The following is a 22310-nucleotide window of genomic DNA, read 5'->3' on the forward strand; positions in this document are numbered from 1 at the left end:
TAGATCATTACCAGCCACAACTGAATTATCATCCATCCGGAAGGAGTTGGTAACATCAAAGCATAGCTCAACGACAGCTACTGGATGGAACTTCGAGGGTGGTTGTCACCGGCGCACGGACGTGGACTGCATTTTGAGGTGCGCTCGTGACGAACTCCAGGAAGCGGAAAGTGGTTGCTTGAAATGTCCGATTTCCAGATTCGGCTTGATAAGGAATCTTTACGTGGAATTCTATGGCTTGTTGGTGATCCAGCTTGTAGAAATTCACCACTGCTGTACGTGCTAATCCAAGCATCTATACTATAGAACCCTGTGTCAAGGTAACATATTAAAAGTTGATGAGATGCCAAAGAGGAATAATAGTCAAAGAGTATGTGACTCACTGTATATCTATTGCCGTGCTATAATGCCGAGATAACCGTTCCTTTATTAATTTAGCAATAAATCGGATGTATTCGGGAGATCGACGAACCCTGCACATATCGAGTGTGATATGTATATCAACACAAGTAGTCAGGATCAGGAGATTCTAGTGCAGGTGGAAAGCTTTTCTAGTACTAACGCGCTTGTTGACGCCCCCGGTGGCCGCTAACCGTTTTTAGAGACATTCCGGAAACTCCTTTAGGAAGTCCATCGATTCCGCCCTTTTCCCCTTTGGGATAGAGATATATATATAAGTCCCATTGGGCTTTGTTTTATTATGACAGCCTCATTCTTGTCTCAGAATTCTCCGGTGCATGGGAAATCATTCAACCACGGCACCAATGGAGGAGGACCAAGTAACAGAGAACTTGCATCAGGACTCCGAGGGGAGTGGTGCGGCGACGCCCACCGACACCGAGGTGATCAGGGGAAAGGAAGATGCTGGTCTGCACGAAAAACAGTTGTCGGACTCATCCGGTACTGCAGCTATCGAGCCGATTGCCGTGAGCGTGAAACGATTTCTATCTCTCCGCAATGGCGATGACCAAGACCTTCAATCTGCAAGGATTGTGATGGAAAATGTAACAGTTGAAGGCAGTGGCACAGGTGTAAGGCATCCGATCCTCTCTTTGTACATCTATCGATAGAATACTGACATTCGAGGGAAAGGCCCTTCCGGCCCCGAGCGTGTTGACAGACGCGAAATCTGGCTTCGGATTGCTTGAGCCGATACAAAGTAGAATGCATCGCCCGTCCTCGCGACCTATTCTTCGGGATTTCTCCGCTGCCATCCAACCAGGGGAGATGGTTTTGGTGATTGGAAAGCCTGGCAGTGGTTGTACCACCTTCTTGAAAACCTTGGCTGGTATGTGGAGTGAATATAAGGGCGTCCAAGGTGACTTGACTTTTGGAGGAGAGTCCATGAAGTCCGTCATCGAGAACCATTCGCAGGATGTTGTATTTTGCGGTAAGCCTTCTTCCACCTTCCCGTCTAAAGGGGCGTTGTGACTGATTAGACATAGGCGAGTCCGATGATCACTTCCCGACCTTGACCGTTTCTGAGACGCTGCGATTCGCACTTAGGGCACGCTGTGGACCCAAACCATCAGCATCAGAGATCGACGAGAGAGTCCGCTATCTGGCCCAGCTGGTCGGACTCAGTAGGGTGCTGAACACTAAGGTTGGAGACGCCTTTGTTCGAGGAGTGAGTGGAGGCGAGAGACGACGTGTCTCGTTAGCTGAGGCGCTAGCAACATGTGCACGGTAATTTGATTCACCTCAGCAGCATTTGAAAATAGGAATACTGACCGTTATCTCAGTCTTATTTGCTTAGATAACCCGACAAACGGCTTGGACTCCTCGACGGCCCTTGAATTTATAGAGATGATGCGGGAGTGGACACTGCAGAGTCAGTGTGTCACTGCCATGAGTGTTTACCAAGGCAGTGATGCTATTGTTCCATACTTTGACAAGGTTGTTGTCATCAATGCTGGACGCCAAATCTTCTACGGAACCATTCCAGACGCCAAAGCCTACTTCCTTGGTCTGGGCTTTGAATGTTCATCTGCCACTACCACCACAGACTTTTTGAACTCTATGTCTGCCGATCCCGGAGTCCGTCGTGTACACGAAGCCTACCGAGATCAAGCGCCTCGCACACCAGATGAGTTCCAGAATGAATTCCGACGCACCGTTCACTTTGAAGAGCTCCAGGCTGCCGTACAGAGGGCAAAGTCTCTTCCCACCTTGGTCCGCCCAACCAAGTCTGGCCAATATGCTTTACCACTTTATCAACAAATCGCGTACTGTACTACGCGTCAGGTGCGCATTATCCAGCACAACTATAGCGCCTTGCTTGTGGAAGCCATATGTATTGTTGTCCAGAGCTTGATTTTAGGCACATTGTTCCGAAACCAGCAGCGAGCCACGGGATCTCTGTTCATCTTCGGATCTGCCCTCTTCTACTCGGTCCTTGTTCCAGCTCTGCAAGCTATGGCAGAGTTTCGCAGTACTTTCGCCCAGCGGCCACTTATTCTCAAGCACAAGCGATACCGGCTATACCGACCCATGGCCTATGGCTTCGGATTGATTATGACAGATATCGTCTGGAAAATCCTCGTCATTTTCTGGAACATTCCTTTGTATTTCTTGACAGGTTTCCAAATGAACGCTGCGAACTTCTTTACCTGGTTCGTTGTGGTATATATCGAGCATTTGGCCTTATCCATGTTTTTCCGCTCGGTTGCAGTGTTCTCGTCTAACATGTACCGTGCTGTCCTTCCCGTCGGAATTTTCTTCAATATGTATGTTCTGTACACAGGCCTTTATGTGCCACCACCTCAGATGCAGGTATGGCTAGGCTGGCTGAGATACCTGAATGTATGTATGCCGAATTATCTATCGTCACTGGAGAAATCTTGCTAACCAGAAGGAACAGCCACTTCACTACGGTTTCGAATCTGTCATGATCAACGAGTTTGCCGGTTTGACCTACGAATGTAGCGCAGCAGACATAGTCCCAAATGGGCCTGGATACACCGATATTGCTAACCAGGTATGCGCTGTGGTAGGCTCTGAGCCTGGCCAGCGACTTCTTGACGGAATGGCATATATCAATGCACAATATGGCTTTGAAAAGGGCAATCTCTGGCGAAACCTGGGAATCAACGCAGCATTCTTTATCGTTTTTGCCTTGGCTTCAGCGTGAGTTTCCAATATCGATATTCTGTCTCTTCCCGCCGTATTTGTGTGCCCAAGTTTACTGACGAAGAGACATAGCCTTGGTATGGAACGCTTGAAGCAACCGGCAGGCCGTCTGGCAACTGTATTTTATCGTGGTTTGAATTCCAATCCATCTCCTTCCCTCCCAGGGTCAAAGTCGTCCGATCAGGAAAGCGGGGCCGTGGATCTGGATGCTCCTCCAGTGCAGGGCGAGGAAGGTACAACTGGCGAACGCAGTGTCACTATCGAATATCAGTCTCGCAGCTTGACCTGGACGGAACTCAATTTTGACGTCAAGACCAAAGACGGCCAGAAACGCCTGTTGACAAACCTGAATGGATCCGTATATAGCGGCCAGATGAAAGCGTTGATGGGCGTGTCTGGCGCTGGTAAGACCACCTTGTTGAATGCCCTAGCCGGCCGATCAAAGAACGGAACTTTGTCGGGGACACTGGCGCTGAACGGGCAGCTCCTCCCTAAGTCGTTTAATCGCCACATGGGCTATGTGCAACAGCAGGATATCCACCTGCCCACACAAAGTGTACGAGAGGCATTGCAGATGACCGCCCGACTTCGTCGACCACAAGACGTGTCCCTCAAAGAGAAGGACGCCTATGTTGAAGAGGTCATCCGATCCTTGGACATGGAATCAATTGCCAACGCCTTGGTCGGAACCCCGGGGGCTGGCCTTAACTTGGAACAGCGTAAAAAGGTCAGCATTGGCGTGGAGATGGCTGCCAAGCCGGATATTCTCTTCTTAGACGAACCTACTTCCGGCCTCGATGGCCAATCAGCTTACTCCATTGTTCGACTCCTGAGAAGACTTGCAGATTCTGGACAGGCGATCTTATGTACCATCCACCAACCGGCTGCAGAACTAATTTCAACATTTGACGAACTCTATTTGTTGGCACGCGGTGGACAAGTGGTCTATGATGGCCCCTTGGGAGTGGACTGTCAACAGGCTATCGCTCACTTTGCCCCTTATGCTCGGCCGTGCCGTGAAAGGGAAAACCCTGCCGAGTACTTCTTAGAAGTGATTGGCGCTGGTACCCGGCAGGATGTTCAGACAGACTGGGTGGAGATCTGGAAGCAAAGCCGTGATCAAACTTCAGGCAACCACAATGCCCTTGCATCTTCCGAGGTTAGCGGCCCACTTAGTGGTGGAGTCCATTCCTCGCTGCCGCTTCATGCCGCTCCGTTCTATTACCAGATGCTCGTATTGCTTAAGCGGACATGGCTGTACTACTGGCGGGCGCCAGACTATGCTAGAGCCAAGCTGTGGTTAAATGCCGCTAACGCTTTGCTCAATGGAATGACGTATCTTAACTCGCCTCTGACGCAGCGAGGTGCATACAACCGTGTCTTTTCAGCATTCATGTCTATGATTGTCGGCCCGCCGTTGGGATTGCAGGTGCAGCCACGGTTTGTGACCTTGCGAAACATTTTCGAGCACCGCGAACGTGAGAGTGGGACCTATCACTGGCTAGCGTTCAGTCTTTCCGCCATTCTCGTCGAATTGCCATATGCCTTCATGACCTCACTTGCATACTGGCTGTTGTGGTACTTCCCTGTGGGTTACTTCCGAGATTCTAACCATGCAGGATACAGTTTCTTGATGTATCAGCTCTTCTCCGTATTCGCTACCAGCTTGGCCCAACTCTGTGCGTCATCAATGCCTACCGTTGAAGCCGCACTATCCGCCAATGGCTTCTTCTTCATGTTCTGCAATACCTTCGCTGGCACTTTATCCCCCGCACCGGTAACGCCGGCGGGATGGCGCTGGTACTACAAGGTGTCACCCCTCTTTTACATGAACGAAGGTGTCGTGGTGGATGTCCTGCATGATCTGCCCCTCCATTGTAAAGACTCGGAGGTGTCTATCTTCCAACCTCCCGGAAGCACAACGTGTTATCAATATGCGGCATCTTTCCTCCAGGACGCTACAGGATTCCTAGTCAACCCAAACAGCACCACCGATTGCGAGTATTGTCCATACAAGAACGGCCAAGCTTATGTGGGTACCCCTAACTCCATTTTCCACGTGGCCCCTATGAGAAATACGAAAACATTGATTGGCTGACTTCAACTTTTATTTAGTACACAAAATATGACTATAGCTATAGTCACCGCGGCCGGAATGTTGGCGTCTTCATCGGCTTTATTGCCTTCAATTTCACCATGGTATTGGTCATCACTTATCTGACCCGGGTGCGTCGTCGCTGAGAGGGGCTCCTTTTGTCCGGCTTCGGTTGGTTGATCTCCCTGGGATTGGTTTATGAAAATCCCAGGTAAGTTTTTTTTTTAAAATTATTTCCTTGATTTCCTAGACCTTTTGCATTCTTTTTGTTCTCTTTCGCCACATTGGCATATATACTCCGTACCCTGTATTTAATTCCCAAAGATCTGCTGGTGCGGCGTGGTCAGACAGTTTCTGTGTGAGAAAATTGAAAGAAAATACCATTTGAAGACAATTGTACTGACCAGGGAATCTGCTTGAGCCCAAATGGTCACACTACAATGGTAGGATAATCCTAGTAGGAAGTCAGCCTTCATGGAACGGTGAGATATTGAACCCCTTTGAAGCCCCTTGAAGGGGATATCCAATCAGAAGCCTTTACTGACGCTTTCTCGCTTAAACTAGTGGATTCACATGCAGGACCCAGTAATTTCTCGTAACTGCAATATGCTCCACTGCAGGTCGCTGTTTCAGGCACGCGGCATTCCCCGGGAATATCAGTCTGTGATAACCAGTTCAACTGTGGCGTTTCTCGGGGATCGGATTCTGACTTCTCCGATAATCTTATCACGACCAAGCCGTCTCGAAATGCTTCACGCCATCGATATCATCCCGTGCACTATCATGACTCCTGTACTTCTTTTGCGGAAGTGGCACATCGGACTTGTGTATGACCCACATTGGTTCGATCTGACCTCGAACCCTCATCCACTGGACAGGAGCAGGGATGACATGATTGTGACCACCGTTGACAGAGGGCTGATTCTGCCTTTCATCCGGTGAGATCCTTGAGCAGGGGTCGGATTTTTATACGAAGCCGGAGACGTTGTACATTTACCCTTCTGGGTGGTGGATACTCCGTACTTCACTCCGGGAATGGCTGAACGGGAAGCTCGTGTCGAGAACTGTCGTTGCAGCCACACACAGTCTCTGACTTTTTAAGATTTGACTTGAATGTAACCCTATTTGGAGAGCTTCAAGATCTGTGGTTTTCATGAACGTGACCGGATACGTTTCCGACAAGACGGGAGGCTCGGTCAATCCAGGGGGCATGATCCCGATTCACTTGAGGCTCCCAACGAGAACATCTTGATTCTTCGGCTCCTGAGCGTACATGCAAGACGTCATCTCACTTGATAACCAGTGTGAAACCAGCAGAAGCGAATGCGTATCCACCAACATGCCAATTTATGTGTACAATGCACAGCATCGCTTGGCTCGATCGTGCCAGGCTTATCTAGTCAAGCCCTGGCCCACTGCCAAGTAGGCGATCCATCCACTAGATGTGATGGGATAAATCAACATTCATTTTGTTTTAAAAAAAAATGAATAATGAAAAAAAATGAAATAAAAAAATGAAAAAGAGGAAAAGAGAAAAAGAGAAAACAAAAGAAAAGAAAAAGAATGACTTCTCTATGAGAGAGGTATTTGACCTGAGCCAACGTAGGGTTGGTTGGTTGTTTCCTTGTGGGCTCACTCGTTTCCTCGTCTAATCATACTTTTCTTTGTTTCTTCCTCTTCTTCCTTTCCCTTCCTATTCTCCTTCTGGATACTCTGGATCCTTTGAATCGTTCTGGATCTCTTGGAAATAAAGTCTCTCCTGCTTGGTATTGACTATTTCTCATCACATGATTCTTGGCCATGTTCTCCACCTTTTCCGCCAATGTCAACTCCACTGATCGCCCCTCGGAGCAACCCGCTGCCGCACCCCGTCCCAGGCGTAACCAGGTTGTTCGAGCCTGCGACTGGTGTCGTCTTAATCGCATCAAGTGCGATGATAAACAACCCTGCCAGAATTGCAGGACACAGGGCGGCTACTGCAGTAATTCCAAGCCATTTGAACCCCATTCACTGCCGGTTGCGAATCGGTAAGATCCGTGGCCCCTTACCTCTTCTTTGTGTGCGCTTGTTCTTCTGTATCAGCACCAGCCAGAACAAGCTGATGATCAATGGTTAGGGAAATCCACCGACTGCGCAATCGACTCAAAGACCTCGAAGAGCAGCTAAATAAAGCGACTGAGAAATCGAAAAAGCACGCTACAGACACGAAATCTCCATCCCCGGAATCCCCCAATACCTCTGATTCCAAGTCCTCCCGTATTGCAGTGTCTTCTGAACTTCCGAGTTCATATCGCAAGACATGGGACGGTTTTCAGAATCCGGACTCGCGAACTGGTCGGGTGATCTACTATGGCCCTCAATCATCGCCGTACATGGTTATGCGCCTGAACCAGTACATGTCCCAATCGTCCAATCAGCTACATCTCAAGTCTCCTCTTTCGGTTCGTATCTCGCAGATGCACCGTCACTCTCCCGAAATTTCGCAGGAGCAGTTGTCGGACGAAGCAGAACAGCCCAGTCTTCGCCTCAGACTAGCTGAGGTCGAGGACCTGTCTCGGGAGCTAGAGGAGCACTTCCTAGTGCTTATGTGGCAGGCCTATCATTGGATGTATCCTATCGTTTTAGAGGAAGATTTCCGAAAATATTACGATTCTCTTTGGGCTGGAAATGACGGCCAAAGCCCGCGCCAGCCCTCCGCACTTGTGGACGGCTTGTTGGCTGTCTGCATACAGTACGGCAGCACTTTTCTGGTCGGAGATGGGGATATGGCGGATGACGAAACAGAATCCCAGGCCACTCACTTTACTACCGCTGCGCATGCTTTTTATCGTCGGAGTCAGCGTGTGCTGATGGAGACATTAGAGCATCCTTCGATCCAGTCACTACAGAGCCATATTTACTGCATCATCTACCAATACAACACCGCCAATTTAGACACCGCTCACATTCTCCTCGGATTGGCTATCAGAATTGCTCATATGCTGCGCTTGCACCTACAACCTCTGGGACCTCTACCGAAGGCGACGCAGGAGCTGTATTCTCGGATCTGGTGGACTTTGTACCAGTTAGATAGCCAGATCTCGATGACTCTTGGCCGTCCCCCACTGATCAACCTGGATGAAGTTGGATGTGCAATGCCGACAGACACAGGTGACGCGGTGCAACTGTCAGCCACCGTGTTGGTATTCCCTCCGGAAGAGGATCTAAGTTGGCTCGGCTTCCACGTACAGTATCTCCGCCTGGTAGCCGCAGCGCGCGGGGTCAACGCTGCGTTCGGTACGCGCTGTGCCGAGCTGTTACAGACCAAAGATTTCCAGGATATCCATGAGGATCCACCAACACTCGAGTTGCTCGCAAGATTCATGGGCAGCGCAAACCGTCCGATGTATGATTGGATGCAGAATGTGCCGCGGTCCCTCAAGAATGAACGCAAAGGCTCAGGCGTGGCCTTTTCGATAGACCGCACGGCGCTTAATCTGAGCTCTACTACACCTCTTTGGTTGCAACGTCAACGGCTTCTGTTGGAAATTATCTATCATCATCTGCAACTCTCCATATTCTGCCCCTTTATCCGCTTTCCTCCGCGCGGCGCGTCCCTCACCCCCCTGACCGATGGTCATGGTATTAATGCTCTCAACCACGCTGTTATGTTAACTCATATTTTGAGTCAGGTTCTATCAGAAACGGACCTACTGTGTGGATGGACTTCGGCCTTCCAATATCAGTGGGATGCTACCATCTGCATCATTTCATTTGTATTGGCAAATCCAGTCTGTCCCCCGACCCCAGCCGCCCGTAAAATCTTGCCAGCGGCTTTCCAGAGTCTGGATATCCTCGGCAAGTCTTTCACACCAGCCACGAGCAATATTCGGCTTGTCTGGGAGCAATTCTATGCTAGCTCAACCCCACGTAAGTGGTCCCAGCTCACGCCTCCAAACCAGAGCACCTCAGACACACCGGTACTGCCTCCAGCATCAGTGCCGTCTTCCGCTGACATCGCTACCCCTACTAGAGGGCTTGGCACTGGGGTAGGCGTGATGGATTCTACCCCACAGCTGAACTATGCATTCTCTGGATTGCCGACCTCAACCAAATTTTCATCCAATATGATGATGGGGTACGACTTCTCTGATCCAGCCACCATTACTCCCCCGCTGGATCTCATGGGCACATCTTTCAACATACCCATTGATCTGTCGATGGAGCCTGGCAACGAGTGGATGTCGAATAATGCGATGTCAATGGATTCCTGGGAAGGATATGGGTCTCAATGATCCTGCCCTCTGTTTGGCTCCACTGGGGTCCCTCATTTAACGCAGTTGTCTCCCTGCTTTCTACGCATATGACGAGGTGATACTTTTTACGATTCTTCTCATTATATATCTGCCATTTTTATAGACGCACGACCCACATTTCTATCTCATCATGTTTTGGTTATTTCTGTTTTTGTTCAGCGTGGTCCTGTCAGTCCTTCTTGTACTTACTTAGATTCTGTTCTTGTTTTGCGAACAATTACATTCCAAATCATATATAAGAATGATCCGCTCCACTACAAAGTATATGCACTTTGTTTTCATCTTGACTCTAGTATCTCAACTAGAAAAAAGTCTTTTGGTCGATATCATTTGTTCATTCGGCTACACATTGATCGAGTTGTAAAGGACAGCTTTATCCAAATCGGTGCAAATGAACTAATTGATAATAAAGAACATACACGTCACGGTGGGTGGCACCTTCCTTCAACTTGCAGGTCTGCTACGGCTGTTGCCGCATCATGACAGTCATAACAGAGTCATCCCATAAAGAGCCTCATCCTCGGACACTAGCACAATCTAACGGGTGGATAGAGGCTCCTTTACCTCCTTGGCGGGCTTGGCCAGAAACTAGGCTAGGCTATCTTACTGTAGATCAATACAATCTACACAAACTACATTGACTGGACATAAGTAATTGTATACCCCTTGGCCCCACCCAACTCACCGCTGATACCGCCTTCGTAAAATGTGTAACATGTATGGATAGAACTACCTGGAAATAGTATAGGAAGCAGCGGTTTTTTGTAGACAAATTACTGTGTTATTTTCTCTTTGATTCTTAAAGCTAGTACTCTTATATGTGCAGTAATAGTAGAGATAATTAAACTTTATGGAGATTCTTTTGACGGGCAGAATATTAGGTAGTCTTTAGGGGTGTGGGGCAGGATGCAATTATCTATGTCCACTGACTAGTTTCCCAGAAAACAGCCAATTTCCAACCCTCCATTGCTTCACAGCATCGGATGCAGGCATATACATCTCACATGTATTGATTGATCTAATTGTAAGGAAACCATGTTTTATATATATATTGTATCCAGAAAATAATCCCTTTGAAAACATTATTCAATTGTAGTTAAACTTCCAATCCATGAGTATATATATTTTGGGTTTAGTTTGTAGGAAAAGCGCAAGTCGAGAGTAGTCAGAATGGGGAATGAAACTGCGATCATTGGAGTGTTCAAGAACTAATGGGATAGTATATATTTACCACCACTGATCCAATTCGAAGCATTTTTGCCTATACCATGTGTCGAAGCTATATAAAATTAGTTGAATCGAAGTAAATTGATGGCATAGTATTGATGTTGCCTTGAGCCTTCAATCGCCACCACATTCGGGATTTGCTCTGAATCGACCAAGGAAGACGCGACATGCCCAAAAGGTTAGGACATGGAAGAGTAACAGACTCCGAATCTCCTTTGGGGTCAAAATAGCCAAATGAATTCCGCGACCATTGACGATGGGGTAGTCTGCATATTTGTGGTTGCCTTCTTCTTTTACTAGATTTACCATCAACAGGGGAGGCCAGGACGCGCGATGGCATTTAGTTAACTAAGAAATCTCTTCTCTGTATTAGTTATGTAATTGCGGTCATTGTACTCAACTAACTACCTGGGGGTAGTTGTCTTGTTGCTACGTTGTGCCGCTTCGTAGTCTGGTCGTTAAGTGTGTCACTACCACTGGGTATACGCCCTCCGTTGTATTGTCTACAAAATATATGGATACAACTCAACAGAGCACAGGTCCGCCAATGGCTCCCTCTAGTTTTCAAAAATCAGCTGTAAATCCCCAAAATGGATGCACACTTTCGGTATGTCCGTTTCTTTCTCCACTGCCTGCGATATCAGGCTGCTTACCCAGGGAGATCCATGAAATGTGCCGAGAAATTCGGCGACATCTTCTTGCTCAAATGCTTCAAGATCGCCATCATCGTTATCAGTGGCCGGAAAATAATCAAAGCCCGAGCCCCTCGACAAGAATAGTAATTTGTACTCTCGAGTCTCACCGCCCCAAATCCTTAGACTCTCATCGTATTATTCACATCCTAGTGCTACAATAAAGCGACACTTAGAGGATTGTATGTGAGTTGATCTATTGGAATTTCATGGAGGCCATTGCCACTCGTTGGAAGGAACATTGGGAAGTACAGGAGGCCGGCGCTAAGGGAATGTATGACTTTCCCACTATGCCGAAAGATAATATGCCACACCCGAAACGATATAGTAACCAGATTACTAGTGACCAATTGGTGTTCGACATCCGGCCCCAATGTTGTGCATGCCCAGCACGTGCAAAAAGTATTATATTCAATAAAGAAGGTTTGGTTAAGGAGCTCCGGGCGAATCCTCCGGTGAATGACCTCTAGCTGCTGCGAACCATAAAGTAGTGGATAGCGGGGAATTATCGCAATACCTAGAGCCCTAGAGGTGGAGAATCTACATAATATAGACGTTGTATGCGACGGTGGTAAATAACGAATACGAGATTGAGGAAGTTTATACTCTGCAAAAGATCATGAATGTTACTAGACTTATACCTCTATAACTTATAGATTTCTCTCCTATATAGACGTCTTAACCTTCTAGAAAAGCGTGATAATTGACTAATTTTCACCCCGCGAGGAAGGGCTAGAGTCGCCGCCACCCTCGGGAGAGCGACCTTGTAAGAGGCGGCCCGAGCTTCTAAGAGGCGGGGATCGACCGCAGAGGCATTGTAATTGGTTGGAACTGAGTGACTCAGCTTCGGCATGGTGAATCTTATATAGGAGACGTGGTCAATTAACAAAGTTCATACGGACTACTAAGGGGAGAATTTCTATATTACTTGGTGGATTAAATGAAGCACCGGTATTTAATTGTAAAGCATACGTATTCGTGATACGCGTGTTAGTTATAAATAGGTCTTACTGTAGGCCTGAGAGTATGCAAGTAGGAAGTTAAAGACAGGCGAATTCTCAATTCTCAATGGGGAATCGGAGTTTGCCTCAAACAAGGCCAGTGGATGATCTCTTGATTGAATATCGGCGAGTATCCTGTGCTCCGAATACCCTCGATTTCGGAGTCTTGTTTAGAAACGGCAAGACGATGAAATAAGCAAGTATAAAACATTCCTGCCTGCCGTCAACAATATATCCATTTTCAGAGGAGAATAGTACGTTATTTTGATATACACAATGAAGATCGATGTTCACCACCACTTTTATCCCTCTGCCATGCGGGAGGGTAAGTACACTGTGGATCTTTATGAGAATGAATGCTAACAACATACCATGTGACCAGCTATCGATGCAGCAGGCGGAGACCCCTCTGGCTGGTATACCCCTCCTTGGACTCTCAATCTCGACCAGGAAATCAACCGGATCCTGAACGTATCAACCACCATCCTCTCTGTCACTGCCCCTGGCCCGGTCATCGCCAAAGAGCCAACCGCTGCCGCTCAACTGGCCCGAGAATGCAACCTCTCCGCCGCGAAGATTCGCGATGCCTCTCCTTCGCAATACGGCTTCTTTGCCTCGGTACCCTCACTCTTCGACACTGAGCTCGTGCTCGAAGAGATCAGATACGCACTAGATATCCTCCGCGCAGATGGAGTGACTCTTTTCACCCGCTACGGCCAGGGCCCCAACTACCTCGGCCATGAGGCATTCGCACCAATCTGGGCTGAACTCAGCCGTCGCCAGGCGGTGGTGTTCATCCACCCCACCCATCCCCAGGATACATCCTTAATAAACCCCGCCATGCCTCAACCGATGTTCGATTATCCGCATGAGACTGGCCGCACCGCCGTAGACCTCATCACCTCGGGTCGACTGCGTCAATATCCTGGCTGTAAAGTGATTCTCTCTCACGCCGGAGGTACCTTGCCATATCTCATCCACCGTACGGCCACCATGCTCCCTTGTATGCCGCCGGACCGGAACATCGGAATCACTCGCGAGGATATTATCGAACAGGCTCGCAACTTCTACTTTGATACAGCGCTTTCCGCAAATGAGGTCACCCTCAAGGCTTTGGCGTCATTTGCTAATCCCGGTCACCTCCTCTTTGGAAGTGACTTCCCAAATGCGCCCTCCGATGCTATTGTCCGCTTTACCCGTTTTGTGGAGGAGGAGATGATAGATGGAGCTACGGTGGAGGACCTGAATGAGAATGCATTGAATCTGCTTCCTCGACTGAGACTGAAGAAGGCGGAGGAGATGAGGAGTGCCACATTGGAGGCGCATCTGTAGCCCCCCGTTTCGATAGTGTCGGGGCTGAGCTTTTTATACAACTAGCCCCATCTTTGGGGGAAATCAAATGCTATCAGGAGCCACTACGCTATTCCCATACCGACTATCTCCGCTATCCATTTTAAGTAATGTGGGGCTCCTACTCCTGATCTCCGTTTGTTATTAACTTGGGCTTATGAGGAATACAATATTGAGGTATAGTATCAGAATTACGGATGATAAAGTGTAAGATCTCTGGAATTTTAGGATGGAATACACAGGCAATAATATATACAAGTTGGATATGAGACGCAGGAATTAAATCATGGAAGCCCCTCAGATCTTTCGGCGGTTTCTGATGGTGACCTGCATATCTAGGCCAGCCCAGGCTTCAATTGATTTTCAGTTTGTCTGTACATGCATACTATACCACAATACCATACAACCATACCAGGCTTCTTCTCAGCAGTTTGCACTGAGCAGGGGGTCCGATTGGTTCGCCTTGTTTAATCCTATTAACTAATTCTGTTGATCAAATATTTCAGCTGCAAGGTTGTGAAGCTCCGACCCTCCATCAGGATCCCCTAAATATCCGTTCTTAGCCACGAACAGGTGTAGAAATTGGGTAGTATTTCATTTTTCCTTTTTCCCCCTTCTCTCGATTTCTCGCCATGTTCATAGATTGTATAGCTAGTCCTGGTCATTTGAGAGGCATTGACCCTTGGGTATCGCACTTCGCATATGCCTCCGGGTGAGGTCTTCCTTCTTTCTCTATTACGCCAGTCCCTCATACTGGCTGACAAGTACTCCAACTCTTCAATCTTTTGGCAATGACCACATAATTCTGAAATTTTACACACATATCTAGCGTTGACTTGAAGCTCATCCCCTCCATCCCATTAGACCCATTAGATGGGCCCGCAAACACGATGGTTTGTATATACTCAAAGTGGAAAACAGTAACGTGGCCATGGTGACTGATCGCTGGATTGTGAAAGAATTGATTGATAGTAAAAGCTCGCTACACACCCGCTGGCCTTACTCCTGCGCTTCGCATGCAGTCATCACTGCAGGCGACCATCCGTCGGTAATGCACCATGAATCATAACGACGCATTTTCCGTCGACTGGTACGGATCTAATGGAGTCGAAGGTGGGGATTCAGTGGATGAGGAACTATATGCTTGATCCAAGTCATCACATGGCTCATCCGAACCGGTATAATAATAGTATCACTAACTCGATCGGTCTATCTTTGCACTTTTGATTTCCCTATCTTCCAGTCCTCGGATTAATAGTGCCTCGGATTAAGAGCGAGACGCTAACGCATGTCATTGGTGTTTGGGATTCGCACGGCTGATCGGCATGGCACTAGCATGAATTAGCGCTGTGAATTTATGGAATAATGGTCCGAGATCATGGAAGCCGGCACCACGCCCCCGGTTGACATCTTCTCTTGGCTGAAGAATATCCTAGAATGGCTTTTGGGTAACATTTGAGTAGAGCACGTGCAAATGGCCATTGATAGATATTAAGCCGGTCGGGACCTTGGTCGTCATAGATCACATAATCTCGACCTGGGATCGCAACTAGTTATCGCAGCATGAATTGTTATTTATTGGTGGCGCTTTAATGGAAGGGGGATGGCACACGCGTTCAAGCCTGATGTTAGCGATTTTGCAAGCGTCGATTCACAACTCCGACGTCAAGCGTAGGACATATGCGGGGATCCGTGATGTTGTCGGCATACTCCGTAGAATATCACCGGTATAGGAAGATCTGGGGCGGCTGCATTATACCAATATTATTATTAAAGAGGGGCATCGGTGGTGTCCAATCCCGCCCTTATGCTTTCCTCGTACTCTGAGTGAAGATATACCCGCCTTTCCTGCCTTTACCATCCATTGAACTGCCTCCTGGTGAGGTTCCCCCTGTTGAGTTAAATTAAGCCACAGGCTCTATGCCTCCTTCCGTCCATTTCTTTAAGTTTCAGGCTTGCGACCATCCTCCCGCCACACACATACAACTGCACACCCACATCCAATTATGCACTCATACAGTCACTCATTCTAGATGACTAGATTAATAAAAAATTTCTCCCCAAGCCTACCATGATCCTTATCAACACTTAGCTCAGGGTCCGCCCGTCGATCCCAACCAAGAACATAACCCAGCCCCCCTCGGCCCCCAACCTTTCACCAGCCACCCTTTCCTAGTCCCCAGAGTACATCGTGGGCAAATAGGAGTACCATGATAACTCCGGCTACGGGATCACTCAACGTATTTGTCCCGGTATCCATCTGGCCGAGCGGAACACATTCCTACCGATCGCCAAGCTCCTGTGGGCATTTAAGTTTCAGCTCGGAGATACAGGTGAGCCGAACGATATTGGTCTGGTGAGGGGTTACCTGCACGGGTTCTTGTACTACGCAACGCGGCATGTGTGTCGATCGGTGATGAGGGGTGAGACCATTCGGCGGATTATTAGGAGCGAATTTGCCATTGTGCAGCCGTGAGGTATGTTTGAATTTTACCGAGGGCTGATGGACAGGTTTTGGTTTGGAGAAGGTCATATTCTTGTTGATCTAGATTGGAAATGGTTTGGCTTGAAGTTGGTGTTCAAGGTCTATCATATCTGCCTTGGCATGCTGTCACTTGATATGGTAGATTTCCCCAGTTCTCCTGGCTATCTAGTTGTGATAATTGTTTCTCTTCTTCATTCTCTTTCTAAATTAAGGGGGTAGTTGAAGTGTAGGGGTTCTTCTTTGAACTTATTGCTTCCAGATATGCCCAACTATAGAAACTGAGGTACAGCGTTATCGCCCATTTGAATATAGTATATCCAGAACTATAACAAGAGCAGGAACTTCCACATATGGAAGAACTCAAGGCATATTATAAGATGGTATGATGATATTCTACATCCCTATCTACAACGATCTATATTTCTATGTCAAATTGTAGTATATTGTAATAAACAAACGCATATTTAGGTACAATGCAGCACGGTAATTGTCTCTCTATCATGGAGCATATATATGCTGTGGCAAATTTTCAAAAGAAAATGACAAATAATTGAGAAAAATTGCTTCCGCCACCTTGCCAAGTGCTCCGTCTCTACTCCGTATTCTATAACAATTCAAGTGATTGGTTCCGTTGTATCAACAACAATAACCGAGGGGAAATGGATATAGGGTGTGGAGTACAGGACTTCCCATCAGCTCTACTCGGCCACATAATCTTTGCCCTGGTTTGCAAAAGGTATTTTTCATCTTTAAGTATATACAATTTCCATATTTTGACTGTACCAAGACTACCAAGTCACCCACTGTGTGAGTCATGTTCAGGAGCTATCCTTCATTGATAGTGAGCTATAAGGATTTGTAGTAAACTAAGATGCTAAAATATAGGTATTAACTATAGTAGTAAGCGCTAAGAATAAAAGCCAGGGAGATGGGACTCTATAGAAAGAAATATAAGTACATTTGCTATAAATTTGCTATATTAAAAATCAATAATCTACAAGCGCCGATTCCTAACCTTATATATATTTATCTCACTTAGACCATTATTCTCTCTTGAACATATCCCTTAGGTAACTATATTAAAGCTAGAAAATATGTTAAAATAGATACCTTTCAGAACTAGTCAGTGAATACATTCCTCGCAAGAGAATAAAATCATAGGTTGCATCATATCACATTGCAATGCGCATTTTTTATTCATTGTACAACATACCCTTGGTAGTATATGCCCTTTGAAGGCGTAAACTATCAAATGGGCCCCACCTAGCTGCCATATATCCTCCACTCATCGTTATCCCTTCAAATATATCCTTTGCTCCGATGACACTGGCTAAGCTAAAGGCAGGTAGGTGGTCCCCACTTCAAGTGATTTTTTTCAAACATTCTATATCCAATTGACGCCTATAGATCATTCCGTTCCCAATGGAGATTGTTGTGAAGTGTCGGGCTTATCGGTCAAGGGGAGATGCCGGAGAATCGGAGTGACAGATCGGGAAGTGAAGGGCACTAACTCGATTTAGTTCATTGCTCTCGTTGTTGTGGCCTAGGGTGGGGCCGCAAGGAATAGAATTAATAGAAGCAAAAAAGGCCACCGCGGGGTACCAGAGTATCTCATTTGTTCAAGTTTCTATAGCGTCTTTCTCGCATATTTTGAGTTCTTTAACATTTAAGATTATAGCTCACCGCTTCAATTTGAGGAGGGGCCAATTCATAGAAAAGAGTAAAATCAGTCCCTTACAGTGGAGGTTGCGAAGTGGTATAGCGGCCAACTGAGCATACCTTAATTAGAAGGGTTGATGCTGAATTATGCCTGATTTTATACTGGCAGAAAATTAAGATACGATTGTTATAACAAACCTTACTAAATATGTAAAACTCAAGTTTACCTTTTAAAACAGGCAAAATGAAGCTATTCCCACTATACAAATCTTTACATTTGCCCAATTATAGGAGTTGAAACTATTCTCACTATACTCTATACAAATGGTTGGATCATATATACTTCGAGACTAAGGGTTTGTTCGATTGATTCTATACACCCTAATTTTCTATAGATTAACTGGGTTATAGCTCTTCCTCTCTTTTCCGACCTATTAGCCTTAGCATAGATCCCCATATTCACCTAATTTCTAGCGAAAAGATATTGCCAACTATACAATTCTCCATGTTCGCCCAATTCCTGGCGGCGAAGCCATCCCCATTATACAAACATCTCTATCGGTGGGAATGGCTTCGATGCCAGGTATTTGGTGGATTCGGAGGTTCATCTAGGAGAAGTGGCTTTAATTGCATTTACAAAACATGGTATTGGCGGTGTCGAATACGGTCTAAAAGCAAGCATAATCGAGGTATAATTCAGGCATCATTCAGGCATCCAAACTGAAAAATCGGGATATGCATCGTTGGCCGCTATAGACCTTCGCACATGTGTTTACTTTACTGTGCAGATAGTCACATATTTACTGCAGTCAGAACCACATTCGACAAGCAAATCTCCGTCCATTTTCTCCCCAGTTTAACCGAACTTCACAATCGCCTTGAATACTACATAAATAATTATGCTCACACCTTCAGGAACAAGAAGCTCATTGGTTTATATTATATGACAACACTGGCCAGAGGAGGAATAGAACGAAAGTAAACCTTGCAGCTTAATGCAGCTTAGAAACCTAGTCCATATATTTGAGTTTGCGATATCCGATTGGACAGACTAGGCAGTTGACGGCTGTACACCTTGCAACCTGATATAGTCTATATATTCGAGTTTGCTATATCCGATTGGCTAGACTAATTGGCTAGACTGGCAACAGGACCACTGTAAACCTTGGAATTGATATAATCTACATACTTGAGGTTACTGTAACCGATTGGCTCAATTAGGAAGAGGACATTGGTAACCCCTGTGATTTTATGTAGGCATTTGAGGTTGCTGTATCCACTATAGGGGAGGCGCCGTTGATAGTACCTGTCGTCCGGGGTAGAGACGCTGCGTTACTGGTTTCTACGAACCATGACACATACCAGATATTGATAGAAAGATGAACCTATCTCAAATGACCTTTAATATAAACCTCAACTCAGATATGGGGCTCATTGGAAGTTTAGGTGGATTCTCTCTTGCAGCCACAATCACTCTTCGTATTCACCTTCCTTCTGGCACCCACAATAATCATTCTTCGTATTCATCTGTTTGGCGTTTTGGCCCCAAAACCTGCGGAGCCAGTCCCTTCGCTTTTAGCAACCATTTATGGAAGTCCGTGAACTCCATTTATTGAAGCACTCGGAATACTCATTGACGTATACGAAAAAGGCCTTGGTGAGCATACTAGCAACAATTAAGACATGAGATGATATTGTTGATAGATGCCGAGCGAGCTCCGGTAGTTGCAAAGATCGAAGATATATAAAGGGTCTGCATAGACCAACAAACGAAAGATAAAAAGCACCAGCATCATTGCATTGCATTGCATCTTCTGAATCTTCAGGGCCTCCTCTTTCTTGGTACCAGATACATCAGACACAAGCATGTTTGCAACCATGGGTCCCCTGCGCATCTGCCTCGTGGTGCTAAGCTTTTTCTTCATCTGCTCTCCCCTTGCCGCAGCCGCGCCAAACCCGAAAGGTGGACTGGAAAAGCGCTATACCAGTCCCACAGTTATCGCACCTAGCAACATCACTCGCACTCCACTCAATGTCTTCCTCCAAATCCTCGAGACACAGGCCAACCCCGACCCGAATCTCATCAAAGAATACGTCGCCCTCGACGCAACTTATGTCTCTTTGACCATTGACAACCCAAACCTGCACAAGATCATGCCCTGGGCGGGAACTCGTTACCAAGTGGGGCCCCAGGCGTTCCTGGACACCTTCACACGTGTCGGACTTTGGTGGACACGGGGCCCGTTCTCCATCGATGCAATCTTTGCCGATGGGGGCAATTGCACCGCCTGGGGACAGTTTGAGATCACCTCCAACACGATGCAGAAGACTATTACGTCGCCGTGGTCGGCCCGTGCCGTGGTCAACGATCAGGGCATGATCACATATTTCCAGTATATGGAGGATACTTTCGGAACGGCGAGTACCTTCTGGGCCGATGGCTCCAAACAATACCGGGCTCACCCGGATGGCGGAAGTGTATGGTTTTGAGGAGTGAACGCGAATTAGAGGAACAGTTTCGGAGTGACGGAGATGAGAGATGAATTAGGATAGAGAGAATATAAATTTCCTAATGGAGAATACGATTGAACTTGTTTTGGCAGTTTTCAACTATCTGGGATCTCCAGGGTTGTAGTTTACAGTAAGTGGGGGTGAACTCCTTTAGGGCAGAGAGGCTCCTCCGAAACTCCTTGTGGCGGTAGGTGGCTCCACATTGCCGACAACCGCAAGATCTCTCTATTTATTCGCCGTTTCTAGGGTTTTGGATTGAGCTATTCAAGGAATAGAAGTTCACTAGTTGGGGAATTTCGTGTGATAACTATGTGACATGCCACTCATATGTAGATAAGAAGCTAAATAAAACAGACAACATTCGTTAAATCCTTCTCTTCATTCCATCCATTCCACGCATAACCCGCGTCTACTACTGCAATCATGACTCGTGTACTTTTGACCGGTAGAGTCCAATTGAATTGTTTTTATGAGGGTAGGATCTCGCTAACTCACTCGCTAGGTGGAAATGGCTTTATTGCCGCTCATGTACTTGAGGTTCTCCTAGCCCGGGGCCACTCCGTCGTCACCACCGTTCGTTCCCAGAGCAAGGCGAATGCCATCCAGCTAGCCCACCCGGGAATCGCCAATGACCGCTTGTCGTTTGCCATTGTCGAAGACATTGCCCAGCCCAATGGTATACCCGTCCTGCAAATCGTCAGATAGAAATGCAAAAAATCGCTGACTGATGATACAGCTTTTGACCAAGCGGTGGTTTCGGACCCTCCTTTTGAGGCTGTCATTCATACAGCCAGTCCCTATCACTTCCATGCCAAGGATGCCCAAGAGTTGTTGGCTCCAGCTATCATGGGTACAACCGGAATCCTCAAGTCCGTGCAGGCAAATGCGCCTTTCGTGAAGCGCGTGGTGGTGACCTCGTCTTTTGCTGCGATCAATGATGTCTATGCCTCGGGCGCCGGCAAGATTTACTCTGAGGTGTGTTTTTCCTATGAAACTGATCACCTCTTCTCTAACTGACAGAAAATTTTCAAAATCTTAGGCGGATTGGAGTCCCATTACAGAGGCACAGGCAAATGACAGCCCCGCCAACGCATATCGAGCCAGTAAAACCTTTGCCGTATGCTCCCAGAAATTCCTCCGATGAAAAAAAAGGACCGCGCTAACTAATCCATTACCAGGAACGAGCTGCATGGGACTTTGTAGAGAAAGAAAAGCCCGGTTTCACCCTCGCTGTCATCAATCCGCCCCTCGTCCTCGGCCCAATCGTTCACAATCTTACATCCCTAGACGCCCTCAACACCTCCAACCAACGAATCCGGGATCTCCTATCCGGCGCGGCTAAGAACCGCTGCCCCCCAACCGGAAACTACCTCTTTGTCGACGTCCGTGATCTCGGCCTTGCCCACGTCCTCGCCGTCGAGAAGGAGGCAGCAGGCGGGAAACGTTTCTTCGCCGTATCCAGCCATTTCTCGAATGCGGAGATCTCAAAGATCATCGGCGAGGAGTTCCCCGAGTACAGCGATCGTTTGCCCACCGGAGACGCTTTGAAGCCTGGCCAATACCCCGCGGATGGAGTATATGGGTTCGACAACACCCGTGCGAGAGAGATTCTGGGTGTTCAGTTCCGGCCTTTGAGGGAAAGCATCGTTGATGCTGTCAAGAGTTTACTGCCTCTTGGTGCGGACAAATTGCAATAGATTATACGGAAGGGCTATTGGTGGGTTGTTCTGTTTAATTCATGAACATTTTGTTGCTTATGGAATAATCAAGCTTTCAGTGTTGTGTATATTCAAAGATTCTGTCGTCAGGGGGGTTCCTAACTATATTTATAGATTGATGTACTATGTACCGGTATTCCAACTTGAA

General features: G+C 47.1%; 8 protein-coding genes across 8 annotated transcripts; all 8 read left to right on the plus strand.

Moving 5' to 3' along the window:
- Positions 1–764: 764 nt before the first annotated feature.
- Positions 765–5370, plus strand: N7479_008932 (uncharacterized protein; the record flags this gene model as incomplete). The annotated part of the gene is made up of 7 exons (XM_057256625.1): positions 765–1031; positions 1093–1390; positions 1446–1686; positions 1743–2802; positions 2861–3126; positions 3202–5161; positions 5245–5370. The coding sequence occupies 7 exons, from the start codon at positions 765–767 to the stop codon at positions 5368–5370; spliced, it is 4218 nt and encodes a 1405-aa protein (XP_057104083.1).
- Positions 5371–7024: 1654 nt separating this feature from the next.
- Positions 7025–9498, plus strand: N7479_008933 (Zn(II)2Cys6 transcription factor; the record flags this gene model as incomplete). The annotated part of the gene is made up of 2 exons (XM_057256626.1): positions 7025–7251; positions 7341–9498. The coding sequence occupies 2 exons, from the start codon at positions 7025–7027 to the stop codon at positions 9496–9498; spliced, it is 2385 nt and encodes a 794-aa protein (XP_057104084.1).
- A 1838-nt stretch (positions 9499–11336) lies between these two features.
- On the plus strand, positions 11337–11525 carry N7479_008934 (uncharacterized protein; the record flags this gene model as incomplete). Its single annotated transcript, XM_057256627.1, has 1 exon — positions 11337–11525. One exon carries the CDS (start codon positions 11337–11339, stop codon positions 11523–11525), a length of 189 nt encoding a protein of 62 aa, XP_057104085.1.
- A 1190-nt stretch (positions 11526–12715) lies between these two features.
- N7479_008935 (amidohydrolase family protein) lies at positions 12716–13771 on the plus strand (the record flags this gene model as incomplete). Its single annotated transcript, XM_057256628.1, has 2 exons — positions 12716–12764; positions 12822–13771. 2 exons carry the CDS (start codon positions 12716–12718, stop codon positions 13769–13771), a joined length of 999 nt encoding a protein of 332 aa, XP_057104086.1.
- Positions 13772–14421: 650 nt separating this feature from the next.
- Positions 14422–14858, plus strand: N7479_008936 (m-cresol methyl hydroxylase; the record flags this gene model as incomplete). Its single annotated transcript, XM_057256629.1, is given in 3 exon segments — positions 14422–14501; positions 14619–14686; positions 14701–14858. 3 exon segments carry the CDS (start codon positions 14422–14424, stop codon positions 14856–14858), a joined length of 306 nt encoding a protein of 101 aa, XP_057104087.1.
- Positions 14859–14890: 32 nt separating this feature from the next.
- Positions 14891–15109, plus strand: N7479_008937 (uncharacterized protein; the record flags this gene model as incomplete). Its single annotated transcript, XM_057256630.1, has 2 exons — positions 14891–14996; positions 15033–15109. 2 exons carry the CDS (start codon positions 14891–14893, stop codon positions 15107–15109), a joined length of 183 nt encoding a protein of 60 aa, XP_057104088.1.
- A 4702-nt stretch (positions 15110–19811) lies between these two features.
- Positions 19812–20423, plus strand: N7479_008938 (uncharacterized protein; the record flags this gene model as incomplete). Its single annotated transcript, XM_057256631.1, has 1 exon — positions 19812–20423. The coding sequence occupies one exon, from the start codon at positions 19812–19814 to the stop codon at positions 20421–20423; it is 612 nt and encodes a 203-aa protein (XP_057104089.1).
- A 444-nt stretch (positions 20424–20867) lies between these two features.
- N7479_008939 (SDR family oxidoreductase) lies at positions 20868–22141 on the plus strand (the record flags this gene model as incomplete). Its single annotated transcript, XM_057256632.1, has 5 exons — positions 20868–20889; positions 20947–21120; positions 21181–21419; positions 21484–21561; positions 21623–22141. 5 exons carry the CDS (start codon positions 20868–20870, stop codon positions 22139–22141), a joined length of 1032 nt encoding a protein of 343 aa, XP_057104090.1.
- Between the last annotated feature and the right edge of the window lie 169 nt (positions 22142–22310).

This window comes from Penicillium vulpinum (genome assembly GCF_028829585.1).
Source record: "Penicillium vulpinum strain IBT 29486 chromosome Unknown utg000004l_segment0_segment0, whole genome shotgun sequence".
Lineage (NCBI taxonomy): Eukaryota > Fungi > Ascomycota > Eurotiomycetes > Eurotiales > Aspergillaceae > Penicillium > Penicillium vulpinum.